The 21,384-nt window shown below is 39.0% G+C and overlaps 1 protein-coding gene across 1 annotated transcript; it reads right to left on the bottom strand.

The window, feature by feature from the left end:
• Positions 1-14,950: 14,950 nt before the first annotated feature.
• LOC145107036 (uncharacterized protein At4g04980-like) lies at positions 14,951-17,921 on the bottom strand. The gene is made up of 6 exons (XM_079043920.1): positions 17,521-17,921; positions 16,317-17,441; positions 16,075-16,240; positions 15,820-15,984; positions 15,568-15,720; positions 14,951-15,333 (listed from the first exon to the last, which is right to left on the bottom strand). Exons 2-6 carry the CDS (start codon positions 17,291-17,293, stop codon positions 15,157-15,159), a joined length of 1,638 nt encoding a protein of 545 aa, XP_078900046.1. The 5' UTR covers positions 17,294-17,441; positions 17,521-17,921; the 3' UTR covers positions 14,951-15,156.
• Positions 17,922-21,384: the final 3,463 nt, after the last annotated feature.

Below are 21,384 nucleotides of genomic sequence, written 5' to 3' on the forward strand. Positions count from 1 at the left end.
TAAGAACTCAAGGAATTGGTATGGTATCACGGAAGGTGATTTGAATTATCAGCAGGTTAATATTTCAAGATTATTCTTCAGGATTTCAAGAATTGGGTGATCGTTGAGTTTAGCTAACAATGGAACGTTAGTATTTCTTAGTGCAGGTCGTAGGCAGTTCATGCTATATGAGGTTGATGGGTTGGGAACCCATCGAATTTAAGGGATGAGAGAGCTTCATCGAATCCGAGTGGGCAGAATCAATCGGGTTTTTGGAAGGCAGGAAGGGTATGAACCAGGGCAAGTTTCGCATCCTTGTCAGGAAGAGAGACGACCTAAGTGGCCGTTTGGACTGAATTTGTGTAAGTGGGAGTTCAGGGGATTTCCAACAGCTGGTCGGCGTCTCCTTGTTATACATAGCAGGTTTGTGGATGTATCCAGGTCGAGGGTTGTGTTAGAGCCTCGCTGCTTGTTCTTGTCTGATGAAGGCTTTGGGGTTCGAAGCATGACTTGAACACCTGAGTGATTTCAGTCGAATGCGGGTTCGATTCAGAATATTTAGGATTGAGATGGTTGGTTAGAAGTGTTGTGTGACTGTGATAGAATTGTAGCATTCATCAGTTGAGGTAGCCTATCGATGAGGTGGTCAAGAGTTTAGAGGAGGATCAGTTCGCGCCTTAGGCATGACGGATGGGATTGTCGAGGGTCGTTTCCCCATTTTAAATTGAGGACCATTGTTGTCCGAGGTGGAGCTGGGCCTGTGTAGCTTTAGATGGGTGGGACCCGTGGGCAAGGCCGCTCCATGATATAGTTTGGGTGGGACCCGTGGGCGAGGCCCGTGTGTTTATGCCAATGCAGGTGGGACCTGGTAGAGACCGTTGGGTCAAGATATTTGATCCTGGATTTCAGGATTGAGTGTGTGGTTAGTATGTGGTGCAGAGGGATGTTTGGGCTGGGTAGCCTTGTTATCTGGACTCTTGGGAACCTGGTGGTTGGACTAGGTGCGAGACTGGTAGTCTCAGCATTGATTGGGGAACCTTTATATCTTGGTATAGCAAGGGTTGTCGTTATCAGAAGGTCTTGGGTGAAATGCAAGTGCAGATCTATGGATCTCGGTTCTGGAGTTGAGTATGGAGTTGGTTTTGGTTGAGATCTCAAGTCGGGTATTGCAAGTGTTTTGTGTTGGATTTTCGTATAAGTGGATTGAGGGTTGGGTATCTATATGTCGAGGGCATCAATCTAAGGGTTCAAGGGTAATGAATGGATTCATTTTGATGGTAGATCAAGCTCTTGTGATTGTGTCTTGGATTGGTTCTTTTTGTTCGAGATAAGTCAAGGTAGTATTATTGATTTGGAACTCGTGTGTGGAGTAGCTTGTTATTCGGAGGAGATGTTAGGCCAGTTGCAGTTGGGTTTGGATAATCTCAGAGTAAATGATTTGATCCTGTTGCGCAGCTCTCGTCTTAGTCAAACCGTTACAGGGATAAGTCTCATACTCGAAGGATTATCTGGTCCTTCTGTCGAGTATAAGTGTTCTGTAGCTGAATATGGTGAGTGACCTTGTTCCTTTTGAAGCGTTTTGTTGGTATTAAACTCTGTGAGGTTGGCATGGTGGCCGTTCGGTGTGGAAAGTCTGACGGGGAGTCAGACCTTCGAGACTTTAGGTTTCGGATTTCAGGTGAGGTAGGATTGGTTTTTATTCAAGAGATTGATGATTCGTTCTTCATCAGGCTTGAAGAACTATTCTAAAGATGGTTTCAGTAGATCTTGATAGGCCGTTGTATGATCAGAGTTGGAAGTGTCATGTTTGGTCCGTTATTCGTTGAGAGTTTGACATGGAGTTGTTTCGGCGTGGGAAGTCTGTCGGGGAGTCAGACCATAATAGATTTCAGGTCTCAGAAAGGTAGAAGTAGTTTGCAGGGGCTGAAGGTTTGATTGTTGTCTTCGGGATGTAAGTTTCGGTTTGGGTTTCGGGTGTCATGGGAAGATTGTCTTATGCGCAGAATTTCCGCTTGTGTTCCTCAGGTTGTTTGTTTTGATATGAGTGTTAATAAGGAGCGATTTCGAGGACGAAATCAAATTTAAGTGGGGGAGAGTTGTAACACCCGGAATCTAGAAGATTAATTGTGGAAATAAATTCCCTTTCCTAAGGACCAACTCGGCGAGTTGATGGTGGGAAACTCGACGAGTTGGAGGCTTTTGGGTCGCATGTTTTTATGGACCAACTCGACGAGTTGGTGAAGGGGAACTCGGCGAGTTGGACGCTGATTGAGAAACCCTAATTTTAGGGTTTTGCACCCTATTTAAATACCTTAAGTCCCAGTTGTTGGCCTCATTCCCAACCTCCACAACCCCTAACCCTAATCACAAAACCCTAGAGCCTCCTTGAGTGTTGTGAGCTCATTATGGGTGTGTTTTGGTGTGTTTGAAGCTCATTAAAGGAAGAGAAGCGTGGTGCAAGGTGGTGGTTCAAGTAAGAGCTTTCAGATCTTGATTCACTGCTCCATTTCCAGCACATTTTGGGTATAAAGTTCTACCCTTTCTTAATATTTTCTTAGATCTCTTCTTGGGTTAGAATGTATGCTTTTAGCCATGGATAGGTGGTTGTTGGGGAAGTAGAAGTCCCAAGTGTTTATTCTTTCAGATCTATGATCTTCTTGAGCTCTTTTGGCATAAAAGTGCCAACTTTATAGGTTTTAAGGGCTTCATGCATTCATCAAGTCTTTCATTTAACCCTTTTTGAGCTTTTGAGCTCCTTCTAGTCATGCTTAAGCATAAAGATGGAAACTTTACGTGGCCATCTAGCCTTATGGGGTCAGATCTGCATTTTGGGGTATTGTCTTTGATGATTAAGTGCTTAATGGTTAAGCCCTCAGTCTTTCAAGTCTAGGATTTGGGTTTGGACCCATTTAGGTGGTTCCTATGGGTAGAGTTGGAAACTTTACCCTTCTTGATCTCATTTTGGTTGAGATCTGAGCTTTGGAGCTCTTGGATTCGATGAAGGCAGCTTAATGCATTAAGCTGTTGGGCTTGGGAGAACTCTGCGAGTTTGTGGGTCAACTCAGCGAGTTGTTTTGGTTTACCCCATTTCTGAGTTGATGTAGGTCAACTCGGCGAGTTGGGTCGATATGGATTATGGATCTTGTCTTTTGGTTTATGTCTTTGACCAGGTTTGTCCCAGGGGTTGCCTGAGGTAATCTGAGTTGGATCTAAGGAAAATATGGGCTTAAGATAAGGCCCATATGGGATTGGGCCCAATTTGGAAAATTGGGCCATTAGTGGGCCATTATGGATCTTTTGGTTTTGAGCCTTCTTGGTTATTGGAATTGGGCCTCAGTTTGGTTCATGTTGGGGTCAGGGGTAAAATGGTAATTTTACCCCAAGTATGGTTGGTGGGCCTTGGGATGGAATCCAGTTACTAATTGGGTGTTATTTTGATCAGATGGTTCAGCGGTGTCTTCAGGGCAGCAGCTGGTGAATTCTTTCATTGAGCTTCTGCATTCGAGGTAAGTTTCCTCACTGGGTCTAACAGGTTGAAGGCACCAATGCCGACCTATGATTTATATGTTAGGATGCTAGATGTCTGTGTGACTGTTGCATTTGTTATATGATGATATACTTACCAGGCGAGGCCCGATACTAGGCGGGGCCTGATGAGTAGGTTGTATGTTAATTATTAGTATTTGATTTAATGCTTACCAGGCGAGGCCTGATGCCGGGCGGGGCCATATGACTGTATGGTGTGCTATAGTCTTTGTGATTATTGCATGTGCTAGTATGGTTATATGTCTATATGATATATGGTTATATGGTAATGTTTGTATCGGGCGGGGCTCGATGACGGGCGAGGCCCGATGACTGGAACATATTCTAGTGTTTATGATCATTTTATATGTTAGCATGATTATGTGATATTTTGTATGGGTCATGTCGGGCGAGGCCCAGTGACATGCGAGGCTTGAGAATATTAGATTTGTAATCCGAGCGGGGCTCGATGCCGAGCTAGGCTCGATGTCGGGCGAGGCCCGAGGCCGAGTGAGACTCTAGACCGGGGGAGACCCGATGGAGGGCGGGGGCCCAGTCTGTGATTTATGTATGTGTGGTATGTGGTATCTTGGGGAACTCACTAAGCTTTGTGCCTATGGTTTTCAGTTTATGTTTAAGGTACTTTGGTTTTCAAAAGGAAGAGCTCGGGTTGACTGCATGGCACGTACACTTTATGTTCCGCATTTGACTTGTTCTGGTATTTATACTCTGATTACAATGTATCGGTTTTATTTAAACAAGTAATTGATGATTCTTCTTCGATAAATAGAACAAAATTTTATGTCAATATTTTGGGGACGTTACGAAATTGGTATAACTTGTAATTAGAAGGAAAATCCTTTTTGGGTTGCCCTCATAACTAGTAACTGAATGGAATAACATTTGGAGAAAAGGTTGATTTATTAATTTATTATATGATTAATAAACTTTAATAAATAATTTGTTGCACAGTTATACAGCAGATGAGGACTTTGCAAATGCAGATGCGTCTCCCAGATCAAACAAAATCCAGATGGCGCCATCTTTAAATACAAAGCTTTTTTGGTTGCAAAAGGATTATTTCAACAATATGAAAAAGACTACTTTGATACCTTCAGTTTAGTCACCAAACCAGTAACCATCTGTGTCATTCTATCCATTGCACTTTCACAAAATTAGCCACTACACCAACTTGATGTCAATAATGCTTTAACGTAAAGAGGCCTACATGACCCAACCACCATGCGTTCATCCTCAGTTTCCAAATCATGTCTATAAGCTCAGTTTCTATTTATATGGTCTAAAGTAGGCACCACGTTTTTGGTACAGGGAACTCACGTCCTTTCTCCACACTTCTGGTTTTCGTAAATCCCAAGCATATGCCTCTCTATTCATTTATAATCACAACAACATCATCTGCTTCTTTATGGTCTATGTGGATGACATTGTACACACGGGAAACAATAATGCCTTTCTTACCAACTTCGTTCACACCTTAGCAAATCGCTTCTCCATTAAAAATTTAGTTTATCTCCACCACTTTCTTGGAATTAAAGTTATTCCCACCTCTCATGGCCTATTTCTGTTCCAACATCACTATATTCAAGATCTCTTAACCAATTTTCATATGGATGGTGCAAAAGAGGTGGCGACTCCACTAAACTCTTCTACTGTTCTCAACTCCATGGACGGGTTACCTAGTGTTGATCCTACACCTTATCGGGAATTGGTGGGCTCATTACAATATTTGGCCTTCACATGGACGGATGTATCGTTTTCCATTAATCGTTTGGAACAGCACTTGAGTTCCCTCTTCTAGCCTCTGCAAACCTAACCCTAAAAAAAATTGGATACTCCTTCCTAAAAAAAACACCGCATCGCATTTTTCCCTAGACTTCTTCAGTTCTTCATCACCGATCGCAATCCGCCATCCTTCCCAACCGGCGCAACCTTCCTTCCCACCGGCGAAGACTCCTCCCCGACGCTTCCCTCCTCCAGACGTTCAGACGTTCCCTCCTCCCGGTTGCCCTCTTTTTCCAGTCTTCGACATCGTATCTGTTGTCATAGGTAAGGTTTTTTTTTTTCGTTTTTTGTTGCTCAATCAACGATTCTGCCATGGTTCATCTTGAGTTTTTAATTTTTTCTTGGTGGAGGAACTTCATCTTTCCTGCTTTATGTTAATTTCTTGCTGGAGAAACGATCTATTGTTGCCGAATCCATGTTTTTTTCTTTGTTCTTGCTGAATCTTGATGTTGATGATAAGTTTATGCTGAAATGTCATAAATGTACACTGAAATGCCATAAATTTATGCTTAAATGTCATATATTCTGCTGAAATGTCATGAATTGTTGCTAAAATCTCATGAATTGTTGCTGACATGTCATGAATTTTTGCTGAAATATCATAATTTTTTGTTGAAATATCATAGATTGTTGCTGAAATGTGATAGATTATTGTTGAAATGTGAATAAATTCATTAGTTTGATCAATATAAGTTGGTGTTATGCTGAAAGTTATTGTTATAAGGTTTTGTTTGTTAAAGTATGAATTTCATATGTTTTTTTGTTATTAGCAATGGGAGATAAACATACATGGACCAATGAGCAGATAAAATTCTTATTGCACACTTGTATTGAAGAAGTACAAACTGTGGGTAGAAAAGGTTTGAGTTTGCATAAACAATCATGGAACAAGTTAGGAACATCTATTAAGGAAAATTATGGCGTGGATTTGACTCAAAGACAATTGAAAAACGCCAATGACAACCTTAAAGCCAAATACACGGGATGGTTATACTTGAAAACAAAACTGGCAACGTTTACAATCCTCAAACAAACACTTTTAACTTAAAAAATGAGGAGTGGGAGGACTTTAAAAAGGTATATATATATATATATATATATATATATATATATATATATATATATATATATGTATTTTTTTAATATAATTGGCAAATATTCTTATACTACTTTTGTTACATTGATTAGGTTTAGGGTCATCCGAAAGCCGATTCTTTGAAAACCGTCTCATTGTTGTTTCCAGAGCTTTGTGCAGAACTCTTTGATGGAAACAGTGCCTCTGGTAATCTCAACTATGCCACATCCCAAACACCATCGGGACATGGATCATCTTCTTTCCATGTCGCACCACTACAGCTTATGGACACCCCTTCTATTAACATAGATGAGGATGATTACTTTTCCAATCATACTAGTGAGCCTTCTGCTGCTTCACTTTCTGGTAACCCCAAAAAAGGGCTAAACCATCAACTCCTAGACCTCGAGCTCCTAGTGCCTCACCTGATCCACCTTCTAGTGCCTCACCTACAACTTCTATTACTGCTGACAATTTAGCACTAGAGATGCAAAAAGCTCTACGACATTTGGCTCATGGTCCTACGATTCCTCAATGTTTAGAAAAGTTCGATTTGATTGAGTTAGGCATAATAGACCCTCTACGGTTTACTGCTTATCACATTTTTGGAGGGACCATGAGTATAAGAGAGATGTGGGTAAATTTGCCCAATGATCCACAAATATAAAGAGGATGGATCGAGATGACTTCTACTAGTTTAGGAGTTTTAAAGGATGGAAAGCTTGTCCGTTAGGTTTATGATGCGACATCGACCTCCGACGATTCTTCTGGTCTTCTGCTGCGGCGGAGATCTGACATCACAGTGCAAAATCGTTAGAGCCGCCCCAGGGACTGTGCCCCGGGAGCGGACTCCGATGGTCAAGTTAGATCAGCTAGAAGATCTGAGATGGTCCTCCATAACTGGAGAGAACCATCTTGGTGCTAGTGGTGGTGTATGGTGGCTGACGGCGGCGGGTGGCGGCTGAGCCACCCGGCCGGAGTATAGTGGTAGCTGAGCCCCCAGGGAAGGATCCCTCTCCATGGAGGAGGTACTGTTTATTATATAGGGGACAATTAGGTCAAGGGGTATTAGGTCAGGCCTTGGGCCAGCCCAATTCAGGCCCAACCAGCAAGGAGCTGGGCAAGGCCGCCCGGAGGCACCGGGCGGGGCTGGCGGGCGCGCCCCAGGCAGGGCTGGCGGGCGCGCACCAGGAGAGGATGGCAAGGGAGTGCCAGGCGAGGGAGCGCCTGGCCGAGCCGGCAGGAGAGTCCCCAGCAGGGCTGGCAAGGGAGTCCCCAGCAAGGCTCGCAAGGGAATGCCAGGCAGGGTTGGTAGGAGCGCACCAGGCCAGGCTAGCGCGCTAGAGCAGTCTAGGCCATGCCAATGGACCATATATCATCAAGTCCCCCCAGTCCGGTGTTATTGGTACGCGACCAATGACATCGGACTGGAACTAGTCATATAAACCAACAGGAGAGTCCCCAGCGAGGCTGGCTAGGGAGTCCCCAGCAAGGTTGGCAGGAGAACGCCAGGCAAGGCTGGCAGGAGCGCGCCAGGCTAGGCTGGCACGCTAGAACAGTATGGGCCATGCTAGTAGACCATATATCATCAAGTCCCCCCAGTCTGGTGTTATTGGTACGCGGCCAATGACATCGGACTGGAACTAGTCATATAAACTTTGCGTCGTCAAGTCCCCCTAGTCTGATGTGATTGGGTTGCTGACAATCGGATCGGACTAGATAAAGCACCAATACAATAAATAATAAAGAGAAATGACCGAACCTCGCCCACGAGAGCCGTGGGGTTATGCGATGAGCCAAACGTTGCTTATGCGGCTTGAGCTGACTTGATGCTCCTTCATTGAGAGGAGTGCGAGCTAATCGGTGTGATGCAACGTAACTGTTGTTGCGATCATGTGGACCGAGGTTGCTAAAGAGTGTTATGCGAGACTGATGTCGGTGGAATGTCGGACCGGGGTAGCTAAGAAGCATAACCTCGCCATACAGTCTCTAAGACCGTTGTCGAGCTCCGAAGTCTGTAAATAGATACAACGTACTTGGTCTGTGATTCCCGCGTTCCAGTCACAGCTGAAAGTTTTTAATAGAAATAGACGCTCTGAGCGTCGCGCGCGCACCTCGGTGAGAGGGACGAGACCCGTAGCCAGCACCGGGTGGGGATTTATATTTCTATGCCCGCTGGATGGGAACTTTGAGTGACTGGTCAGCGGTGCACACTTCACAAGTCCCCTGTAAATGCTTTACAGACCGAGCTTTGCTCCGCGAGTTTGCTGTTGGCGCACTCTTAGTGTCGCGGCGCTGAAACGATTTTCTGAAAAGACAACAACACCAATTTTGTGAGTTAGTATATATATATATATATATATATATATATATATATATATATATATATATATATATATATAATAATAAATCGATTCATGTTGCTCGTCACGATTGTTTCTAAACGCTTCATGAATAGTAGTAGCAATAATGCACTACTCTTCTCCCTCCCCCCCTTTTTTTTTACGAAACGCCGGGTGATCCAGGCCGCAACGCGTATTCTGTTGAGCGGGGCTTGCGGTGCGCGAACGTTAAGTGATTTATTTTGTCTTGTAGATATAGCTTATTTTATTTGTTGACGAAGTAGCCCAATAAAATACAAATGCTGATTTTTGGTTTGCAAAATTGGGTCATTTTTTGTATTATGGATGTAGCCTATTAAATACCAATTTATGTGAAGCCCAAATCGCGTATGACAAACCCAATTTCTTTTTTATGCATATTTTGTTGTTGAACGTGTGTAGGAGCCCAAAAATAAATATATGAGTCCCAAATATCAGTCCATTTATTCATTAATTGGCCCAGCTGAAAAATGATAGTCCATATTTGAGTTGTGAGCCCAATTAGGGGGTAATCAACCCAATATGAATTTGTTGGGGCTGCTTGCGGAATATGGGCCGCTAACCCCTTATTGTCATGAAACGAATTGCGTAAATGGGCCCACCATACGCTTCTTATCAGTTTTGAGAGACATAGGTTTCCAGTTCCCCTTTCTTTTAAAGGCGTCGATTAAAGAACAGCCCTCCAAACGAAAACATCAACTGGGGATGACCCTTCTTCTTCTTCATTTTCATTTTTGTGTTCCTCCTCCGGGATTGTCACCGGCAATGAAGATCAGTGTTGCTATTATGCCGACAATATGGAGCTGTGATTTCTTCGGAGGTTCGCCATTTGGAGGTTAGTCGGAAAGCCACTCTGGGACTGACAATTTCGCCTCCGACGTGAGGCTCTTGGGTTATCGTTGGAGGCATTGGCGATAGCAGGTGGTCCGACAGGGATGATGAAGATCGGTGATGTTGGATCCGGGTGACGGCGACTATGTGTGAGGAATACCGGAGTCGCTGATTGCTGTTGGTGATCCTGTGGCGCTTTGGTCATGGCGATTGGCGGCGGATCGAGGAACCAGGGGTCGGCGCCTGGCACTGGTGGCGCTACTTTGTTTGGTTGGTACTCGACGAGGTATCCGCCGTCGACGATTGTTGATTAAGGATGACAGGCTATGGCCTAATTTCAACTCCCGATGGTTGGCTGGTGGCACTTCAGATCAGGTTACCAGCGTAGAATCGAGAGACATGAGCCGAGCGAAGCTGCCCTGCCGGAGATGACGGCTGCGTCGGGCGGTTCTCGGAGGTGGCTCGCCTTTTCTGGATGGGGAGATAGACCGGGTGGAGTCCAGCTAATGGTCGATTGACTTTATTTGACATCTCTGAATCAGGTGGGACCCGACTCTTGTCTTGTGTGTGCAAACATATGGGTGCATAGACCATCTTTCCCTCTCTTTTTTTCTGTACGCAAGAATTGGACCAGGTGGGTCCCACTAAAAATGTTGTTGTCTGTTTGTGGTGTGCACTGTATACACCATCTTTTCATCCCCTTTTTTTCTTGAGAGTGGAGTAAATACGATTTTTGAAATCTTTTTGTGTAGTGTGTTGTAAATATTAGCTGTAAAGATTTTGTCTGTACATACACATGTTTTTTTATTTCTTTTACAAATATGAGTTCTTCTTATAGAACTTCTCTCCACCCCTTCTCTTTTCTTTTTGAAAGCCATTAACTAAAATGGTAAAATCATGGGGTAAAAGTAATTCTACCAACGTTTTAAAATATTCAAGGATTACAGAACAATGAAAAATGAGTTTTCTAGAATTAAGAAGATAAAAAATTAATAGAAACTTATTTCTTCTTTCAAACATCTAAACAACTTGAATAATATTTGAGAATCATAAACCAAATATGATTTTCTGAAAAATATATGAACTGAAAGTGGGTTAAGCCCCATCAAGGCTTCTCATCCCTTCTCTTTTTCTTTATGAGGGTTTTGTAAAATGTACAAGCTACACAGTTGTATGTACAAATAAATGTTACAGGGATGGGATTTGCATAGAAGATTATGGGCTCAAGAGATTTTCTGAGAAACATACAAGAAACTTAGCCATTCTTACAAGCATCTGTTTCAAGGATAGGAGGTGTTAACAGAAAATCTCTAGATAAAAACGATTTTCTAGTAATATCAGTTAAAAAGCCCATGAAAACTTTTCTTTTCTTCTCAGACTTGCTGAACAAACACAAGAATATGAACAAAAACGAATTTGAGAAGGATTTCTTTTTGTAAAACCCTCTTTTTCTTTTCAGCTTGTTCAACAAGCCAAAACACAGATCTGAGAAATTCGTTTTCCATCTCTAAACTTCTGAAGGAAACACGAAATAAACAACTTGAGAAAAGTAAAAAATTGCAATCTAAGGGTGCTTTCTCTCAAAAGAACAACTTAAGACAAGGTAAATAACCACAAAAATTTCTCTTCTTCTCAAATTGTTTGATAGAACACAAATATAATCAAAGATGAGTTAAGAACGCATAAAAGTCTCTTTTTTCCCCCTTTTCTGAAAAACCCATCAAAATATGGACGAAAATCATATCTAATGAAGTCTTTTAAAACTTGAGAGTTGCTCAAATGAACTAAAACCAAACATATTTAGACATCTGAACAACAAACAAAGTAGATCTAACAATCTTAACAAAAACTCAACAGATCTTGAGATCTGAGCTTCAAGATAAAACAGATCTACAGATCTGAACTGAAAATGGAGTAGATCTTGGCAAGAGCCAAACGGATCTGAACAAATGGTCTTAAATATGAATGGATCTGGTCAAACCTGAGCTGAAACACAGCAGATCTGAACAGATCTAGGCAAGAACAAGATGATTTCTGCTCGTTCGAGTCCGGGATGGCGCCAAATGATGCGACATCGACCTCCGGCGATTCTTCTGGTCTTCTGCTGCGGCGGAGATCTGACATCACAATGCAAAATCGTTAGAGCCGCCCCAGGGACTGTGCCCCGGGAGTGGACTCCGACGGTCAAGTTAGATCAGCTAGAAGATCTGAGATGGTCCTCCACAGCTGGAGAGAACCATCTTGGTGCTAGTGGTGGTGTATGGTGGTTGACGGCGGCGGGTGGCGGCTGAGCCACCCGGCCGGAGTATAGTGGCGGCTGAGCCCCCAGGGAAGGATCCCTCTCCATGGAGGAGGTACTGTTTATTATATAGGGGACAATTAGGTCAAGGCGAATTAGGTCAGGCCTTGGGCCAGCCCAATTCAGGCCCAACCAACAAGGAGCTGGGCAAGGCCGCCCGGAGGTGCCAGGCGGGGATGGCGGGCACGCCCCAGGCAGGGCTGGCAGGCGCGCACCAGGAGAGGATGGCAAGGGAGTGCCAGGCGAGGGAGCGCATGGCCGAGCCGGCAGGAGAGTCCCCAGCAGGGCTGGCAAGGGAGTCCCCAGCAAGGCTCGAAAGGGAACTCCAGGCAGGGCTGGCAGGAGCGCACCAGGCCAGGCTGGCGCGCTAGAGCAGTCTAGGCCATGCCAATGGACCATATATCATCAGTTTACATATTTGTGTTGTTTATGTTTTAATTGCATGTGTTGGAACTACGTGGTTATGTTTTTTGCTATTGTAATTTGGTTATTTGGTACATGAATTTTATGTTATTTGGCACTTGAATTTTATGTTATGTTATTTGGCACTTGAATTTTATGTTATGTTATATGGTACTTGAATTTTATGTTATTTGGTACTTATGTTGATTAATAGGTTCCTAATGTATCACGACAAAAAGATACTTCTCATTATTCTAATGTACTTGTACGTACGCTATTTTTGGAAGAGGGGTGTGAAATGAGTGTGGGAAAACGATTCGGAAATGACGGGACATGAATACACGTTAGAGTTATTGGAAAAAAATCATCTACAATGTGTTGAAGTACTATGCATGTCACGTGAATCTTTTGTACGACTATGTGTGCATTTTAGAGTAAATTACGTGTTAAAGGATAGCAAACATGTATCGGTTGAGGAAAAGATGGTTATGTTTTTTATGATGATCGGTCATAACTAACGTTATGTGAATATCAAGGGAAGATTTCAAAAGTCAAAGCAAAAAAAAACATAAATTTTTTCATGAAGTGTTGGACAAAATGCTGTTTTTTGCACACGACATTATAGTACCAACTTCTTTTAATCTGAATCCAAATATTTTGAGACATAATAGGAGGTTACGACAGGTTTTCAAATGAGCACTTGGTGCACTTGATGGTACTTTGATACATGTTGTTGTCCCTGCAAAAAAAAACAAGATTTATATATAAGTAGGGGAAAAGGTGATTTTTACCAAAACGTATTGGCAATTTGTGACTTCAACAAGATGTTTAAGTTTGTTGTGGCCGGTTGGGAAGGATAGCAGATGATTCTAGAATATTATCAGAAACATTAGCAAATCCACATGCACCATTCCCGTTTCCACCATCAAGTAAGTTTATGATTATTTAAATATCTTTATCTTAGTTTGAAAACTAAATGTTTTTTTGTTTTTTTGCATTTTTACAGATAAATTTATCTTTGTGATGTCGCGTATGCCCACACTCGAGGTTTTATGTCACCGTATCATAATGTGAGGTATTGGCTTGGAGATTTCCGTCAAAGACGTGCACTAACTAATAAAGAAAATTTTAACCATGCACATGCAAAACTTCGGAACGTCATTAAACGTGCGTTGGTGTCTTGAAAGCACGATTCCCTATATTAAAGAGGATGACACTGATCTCGTTTACAAAAAGAAAAATTACCCTTGTATGTTCCGCGCTTCATAATTTTATAAGAGAGGAACTGAATGATGAGTGTTTTGCACGACATAATGAACCAAATGTCTCAGTTCGAAATAACAATGTGCCCATTGATGATGATGAACATGAGATTCCAACACATAGTACTGCAGCGTACCGTGAATATATGACCCAGTTATGGGATGAAATTGCCGAGAAGTTGATGCAAAATATGGAATGAGAATTATTAAAGTTTGGTTGTATGAATTTTATTTCAATTTGTTTTTATTGTAAGACTAATTTGGTTGTATGAATTTTATTTCAATGTTTTAAAACTAGAATTATTAAATTTTTAGTATTGAAAAAGTATTTTATGTTTAAAAAATCAGTTTAATTTATTTTTTTAACATCTGTAGCAGCCTGCAGATGTAAAAAAAACACGATTCTAATTACAGTCTGCAGCCGTTTGGTCCACCTTTTCTGCTGCAGAGGGTTGCAGAGGTAGTCTGCAGACATCAAGAATTTCCGCTACGAAAAAACAAACAACACTTAATCTCAAGGCATTTTCGGACTCAGATTAGGGAGGGGTCTCGAATGGAGGACGCTCATTGCTTATATAACTCTATCTTGGCTCAAACATTATCTCTTGGAAATCTACACGAAAAATATTTGTCTCAAGGTTATTCACTATCACTGAAGCTAGGTATAAAGCATTAGCCAATACAACATCTAAGATATTGTGGGTGGAAAATCTTCTCAAAGATCTCAGTATCACTCAAACCTCTCTGCCCACCCTTTTTGTGACAATATAGGTGCCACGTACCTATGTGCTAACCCAGTTTATCACTTTCGGATGAAACATGTTGCAATGGACTACCACTTTGTCAGGGAAAAGGTCGCAGACGGCTCTCTCAAAGTACTCCACATTAGCTCTTATGATCAGTTAGCAGATGCCTTGACAAAGCCTCTTAGTTGAGCACCATTTCTCAGACTTCACTCCAAGATTGGAATATCCGACGGATCCTCCATCTTGCGGGGGCATATTAAGGACCAAAGATACACATTGTAATTATATTGATATGTATCCCTTATTTCTCCTAGATTGATTCCTTCTTATTGGCTATATAAAGCCAATCCTTGTACTGTGAAAAATATATACATACGCATTCAATCTCTTTTCGTCTATAGTTTTGACATCGTTATAAACACTTTTAGAATTTAAATTTTATTAAACATATGGGATTCTCCATTCTCATTTATGTGTTAGTTTTATTTTCAAAGTATATTGTTATTTCCTAACTCCACTTGTGGTTTTGTTTAATTCTTCCCATCATATTTATCGGCGAGTCACATAACCACCGTCACCTATTGAGGCTATATAAGTGGCAACACTAATCAATAAACATATGTCTCCATCTGAACACATTAAAAAAATGAATAAATGTAAGAAATGTAAATATATAGGATAAATGTCATGAATGGAATTGAACCATACAATTTTGTCAAAAATAGCTTCAAGTAGCTACATGAAGTTCAAATTTAAATCTACACACCTAGAATACCGAAATTAATGCTCTTATGACAAGAAGCCATGAATATCTTATGAAGCATTCTATGACACAAAGCTTTCTTACTAGAAGTTAAGGGTGGGTCTCTATTTCCTGAGCAAGTTCCCTTGTTAAATTATCTGCACGATCATCTTGTCCACCTGCAAATGTATACACCCGAAATGCAAACTGAAAAGCCCTCCAAAGGATTTTCCCCGAACTTTTCACCCCACTTTTTTCATGTTCTTTTGCTTTAGGCTCTCTTGCTTCCTGTGGTTCAAATAAAAATCATATTCTTTAAACAACCCTGAGTTGGCCCACACTGTCAAAGCATCATGTGAGATGTAAATCAGGTATACAGTCAGCCAGTGCCATTCGGATCCCAACCCACATTGGAATTAAAACTCTCACACTGCAGTTGCTGAGACTGGACCAAATCCACATACGTTGTTTACAAAATTTCCTTTTACGGTCGTAAGTTGAGTGGTAGAAACTAGAAAGTACCTTTAATGTCAACTCCATGCAATTTGAAGAAACCCCCACCATCAATTCTTTAATTCTTACAAGGATCCCAAAGTCAAAATGGATGTTTTGACTTTTAAATTTCTTGAGCTCATCATCTTTTGTTCGTTCTAAAGTATCCAAATCTCCTTTAATCTGCATATGAAAGTTCTAACTTTGGAAGTGGAAGAGAAAAACTTTCTGGTAATACAATTAAAAACCGATTTTATAAGACTAGAAATTTATTTTATTTACCTTGTTAAAGTAAGCTTCGACTTTATCAATGAGTTGGTTTGCTGGAGACTCTATCTTCCAATTATGCAAAGTAGTAGCTATTGTATTTAACTTGGCATGTAGGGCTGCAGCCATTCTTAATCCTTCTAACTTTTTACTAGGAAAATCTTCAAACCTTGCAAGAACCTATAATGGGTATTAGCGATATGATTATAATAAATATTAATGATAACAAAAATGAAAATTTGAATATAGATGAAATGTAATCTTTTAGACCTGGGTTTCATCAGTAAGTTTCTCCATATGTGATTCAACATATGTGTGGAACTTGATAAGCTCAGCCATGTTTGTTGTTTGGAATGAACTTAGAGTTGCTTTCATTTCTTTGATTGAATTTGCATAGTTTTTGACATCTTCTTCAATTTGAATGAAGTAAGATGATCTGAAAGCACAAAAGGACATAAGGAAGGGAAGTTTATGATATTTCTAGAATACTTTTTGAGTTCTTTTTTTATAACCTTTTTGTCATTTCTGCTAGTGCATCAGCCATTCCTTGCTTTCCACTTCCACCAGAAGCAGCAGCTCCAACTTTGCTGCTACTTCTCTTTAAGGATTTACCATTCAAACTAGACCCTTCAACTTTTCCTTTGAGAAGGCGATAGAGGCTTCCCATCTGAGAGGATCTTTTTAATTTTGTAGTTGCTTTAGCTCGTAGAGATTGGGTGCCACCAATAGGAGGAGGTGGTGGTGGAGCACCACCTTTTCCTTGTTGCATTGGTGGTGGGATGGTTCTTGGTGTCATGGGAGGTGGTGGTGGTGGAGGTGGACCTTGTTTTCCAAGGGATAGTCTTGTCATGGTTGCATCTCGCGAAGCCATTGGTGGTGGTGGTGGCGGAGGGAGTTGCTGTGGTGTCACTGTATGAATTGTGCTTGAGGGAGGTGGAGGAGGGGGAGGAGGTGTTTGAGGAAGTAGATGTGGTGTCTGTATACGACTTGTACTCATAGGGGGTGGTGGAGGTGGAGGAGGTGATACTGGTGGGAGTGGTGATGGTGGTGAAGGTGATAGTAGTGGTGGCGTTGGTGGATTGGCAACCAGCACCACATAATCTTTAGTTAATTCAGAGTTCCTCTTGGATTCTTCTATCTGATTGAAGGTGTTAGCTACTTGTTGAGCTACATGAGGATACATGTGAATAGACAAGCGCTTTACATCAATGGGACTTAGTTTCTTTATGGCATTAACATGTAGAGGCAACAGAAAAGGTGTAGAAAAAGCAACAATCGAGCAATCTTCAGAAGATTCAATAGCGGGATAATCTGGAAGAACTGAAGTTGGGGTTCTTGGTGAAGATGGAAATTTCATCTTATCTAAATGAGACTCCATGAAAGATTTCGAATTTAAACCAGCAGATAAATCTTCATAATCTTTCATCTTCATCATCACCCATATCAAATCAAAAACAAACTCTTCAGATTGACATTTCAGCAAACACATACCGTGCTTCAATTGGAACTTGAATCAACGACCTTCTGATGCGAATTTTATCAAAACTTGGATTCACTTTTACATCAAACCCATGGAATTGGAGTTCCCAGTTCCCCAAAATCATATTCCAGGGTGATCGTTTTCCATTATATACTCGCTGATGATTATAAAAAAGCAAAATTAAAAAATCGAACTAAAGCAGATGACTGATTCAATGAAAAAAAAAAAAAACTCACCACGTCAATTAAGCCAGTTCATCATCTTTGAATTCTATCACCTGGAGTAAAATTATCTCCAATTCCAGAGAGTTTTTGTGGAAAGACAAGATGATCAAAGCATGCGTCGTCCACCATAGCCAAAGACTTTGAATGATTCTTATACCAAATCGAACGAGACAACCATAACTTCAATCGGTCAAACCATAGGGTTTGAAAATCGGATAAAGTTTTTTGCAAAAATAGATGCAATAAAAAAATCATAGTAGCTAAGAACGTCCAGAACTTGGATTATTATATGAATAATCGAAGGGACTAAAGTGTGATCGTGGAACCCAGTATGTTGGACCCTCATTCTCATTGTTGAATCATGAATGTAGAAATTAGAGGGACATTTTGTTTTTTCTTATATATTTCTCGGTAATTAAATTATGAGCTGGAAGAACCGAAGAAGTAGTCGCGTTTTAAGCGTAATTTTCGCGCAGGTGTAGGCTTAACGGCTACCTGATCGCTCATGCTCTATCACACACTCGGTCCGTCGCTTTTTTATTGCCGTCCAAATTTCTTTGATTTTTTTAGGTGATTAGGAGTGAGAACTTGCATTATAGAGATTTATTAAGAAAATAAATCAATGAGCTTATAACATTTATGTTAATTTATTCTCAAATTAATAAAATAATAACCATAGAAAGAAAATCTTCCATATATATATATAACCGTAAATTCTATAAATTTAATATAAGAATGAAACCTCAAAAAATAACAAGTGAAAAATAAGGAAATAAAAAAAACGAAAAAAACCCAAAAAAAGCCATGTGGCAAAATGAATAAGAAGAAGACACATGACAAAAAAAAAACTTTTATTTATTAAAGAGGATGATTTTGTCGGACAATTTATGTTTTATATTGTTATAAAATACACCCTTTTAAAACATAATTTATTATGTATGACTAATTTATAATGTATGATTAGAAAATGTTACGTACAAAACTATAAATCATTTCCCTTTTCTATATCTTTGCTAAACGAGGAAATAGTCTTGTCTAACTCCTATTTTTTAGATTTTCTAAATAAATATATATGAAGTATAATTTAATTTAAAATTCAAAGTAAACAATAAAAATACATGCCAAATCCAACATTGTAGGACGCAATAGCTTCTAGATTTATCGACGACTATTTCTGATCACCTCACATGTATTGGCCGCTCCATGCGTTAGGGCATATTACTCATGGCCAATTCAGACAATCATTACAACCTAACATTCTATGAAACTCATGTGTTGTTTTCATGTGTTGTATACGATTGGTGTATGTCATTAAACGTAGATTTACACAAAAATCGTGTGTTACAGACCGAAATGGTAGCTTTAAAAAAATTATAAACACTTTTTCATGTGGTCCGCTCTGACATCCTCATATGAAATCATATGAGTTGGATCCCCAATCATATATTAATTAATGACATGCATTTATATATTTTTGTATTTGAGAAAAACCTTTTCCTATCTCTTGTATTTTATTTGAATCGACAATATGCAAACCTATTCTTCTTGCATTTCATTTTAATCGACAAATGCAAACCCATTCTTCAAATCTCCAACTATACGTAGGAATACATCTTTCCTAATCTAAGATCTTTGTTCAAACTTTGCACATCATACCATCGATTAAACAGTATTGTACGAAGCGATCGTGGCCAGTTTCATAGTCTCTCTATAAAAAACTTTTTCTTGTCTTTAAAGGTGAACTTCAACTTCGTCTTCTTCTAAAATAGTGATTTTCTTTGCATCATTTTTATGATAACATTGATTTCATTAACGCGAACGTATCCAATAAAGTAGAAGTGATGATGACATCGTGAAATTGATAAAATTAGTATCGAAGTATTGATTCTTTGAGTTGTGGCCAAAATTATCGGATGGAGTTGGTATCTTTATGGATTAAAAGACTAAAAACTATATATATATATATATATATATATATATATATATATATATATATATATATAATTTTTAGACTATTAATCCATGTAGATACCAAACTCCATCTAGCCACAACTCAAAGAATCAATACTTCGAATATATATATATATATATATATATATATATATATATATATATATATATATATATATATATATATATATATATATATATATATTGGGTGAGGTTCAATAGATAACCATAATTAACCAAGGAACCAATCGTGAGTGTTGGAAATCATAACGATCAACGGCCAAGGAAATAGATGTACACTTTTACATTGGACGCACACACACCGGATTATATCAAAAAATCCACCGTTTACAAAAAAACTCATCATTTTTTTTCGTTTAAAATTTTTTTTAGGCTATGTTTTTTATCGAAAAAAAAACCGAATATACCGTTGTTCACGATTTTCCGTCCTCTTTCCATAGAGATCAATGATGATATATAAAAAACGAACTTTTTTTTTTCGAAAAAAACTCACTTCATTTTCTTTGAGGAAAAAAGTTAAGGTATATTTTTTTATAGAAAAAAAATTAATAAATATATATCAAAATTCATATTTTTTGTACTTTTTAATCATAGATTCATATTCATGTTAAACAAAAAAAAACGATATTTCAGTTCAGATTCACATTGTGAACCTGTTCATATTCATATTGTAAACCTGTTCAGATTCACATTGTGAACATCCTCAGATTCACAGTGTGAATAATAATAAGTCAGATTCACAGTGTGAATCTGAACTGATCGGAGTTTTTTCACATTGTGAATGTTAAAATTTGAAATATTTACAGTTTAGATTCACAGTGTGAATCTACACTGATCGAGGTTTTTTTTTTTTTTTTTTTTTTGTGAACCATCTCAGATTCACAGTGTGCATAATAGTAATTCAGATTCACAATGTGAATCTGAACTGTTCGAGATTTTTCATATTGTGAATGTTAAAAATTGAAATATTTATAGTTTAGATTCACAGTGTGAATCTATACTGTTCGAGTTTTTTTTTTTTTTTTTTTTTTTAATCGGTGTTGATGTTTATTAATAGAGTACAAAAAATTAATATTTTTGGTATAATTAGTTTTTTTTTTATAAAAATAAACTTAAATATTGAAAAAACTAAGAAAATTAAGTGAGTTTTTTCCGAAAAAAAAAGTTCGTTTTTTATATATCATCATGAGTCTCTATGGAAAGAGGACGAAAAATCGTGAACAACGGTATATTCGGTTTTTTCTTCGATAAAAAACTTGGCCGAAAAAAATTTTAAATGAAAAAAACGAAGTGGGTTTTGTTATAATTCGGTACATGTGCGTCCATTATAAAAGTTTACAACTCTTCCTTTTGCCGTTGATCGCTTTAAATTCTGACGCTTTGGATTGGTTTATTGGTTCATTGATTAATAATGGTTCTCTATTGAACTTTTTCATATATATATATATATATATATATATATATATATATATATATATATATATATATATATATATATATATATATATATATATGAAAAATGAATATACGGTTGTCATGTATGTAATATTATATACATAACTATCAAAATTGACTTCATTTTGATTAAAAACACAATTTTCTTTCATTGTTAGCTTCTTCCTATTGCTTTTGAACTTATATTGTTTTTTATTTCGTGATTCATCCCCAACATCTATGTATTTTGAATCTGTTTTTTTATTAGATCTCTAGTAAGCTTCTTCCTATACTTGCATGGTTTTTTTAATGGGTTACAGAAAAAGGTTTATTGGGTTTTTTAATGAACAATTTTAATCTTTCAGTATAGTTTTCTGTATTGAATTCCAACATTGAGACATACATGTAGATGGTAAAATATTCTCATACACAGTTTATGGTGCAAAATTAAAGTTATAAAACTCCATAAAA

This window comes from Lactuca virosa, chromosome 4, assembly GCF_052849685.1.
Source record: "Lactuca virosa cultivar CGN04683 chromosome 4, Lactuca_virosa_CGN04683_v6, whole genome shotgun sequence".
In the NCBI taxonomy this organism is placed as follows: domain Eukaryota; kingdom Viridiplantae; phylum Streptophyta; class Magnoliopsida; order Asterales; family Asteraceae; genus Lactuca; species Lactuca virosa.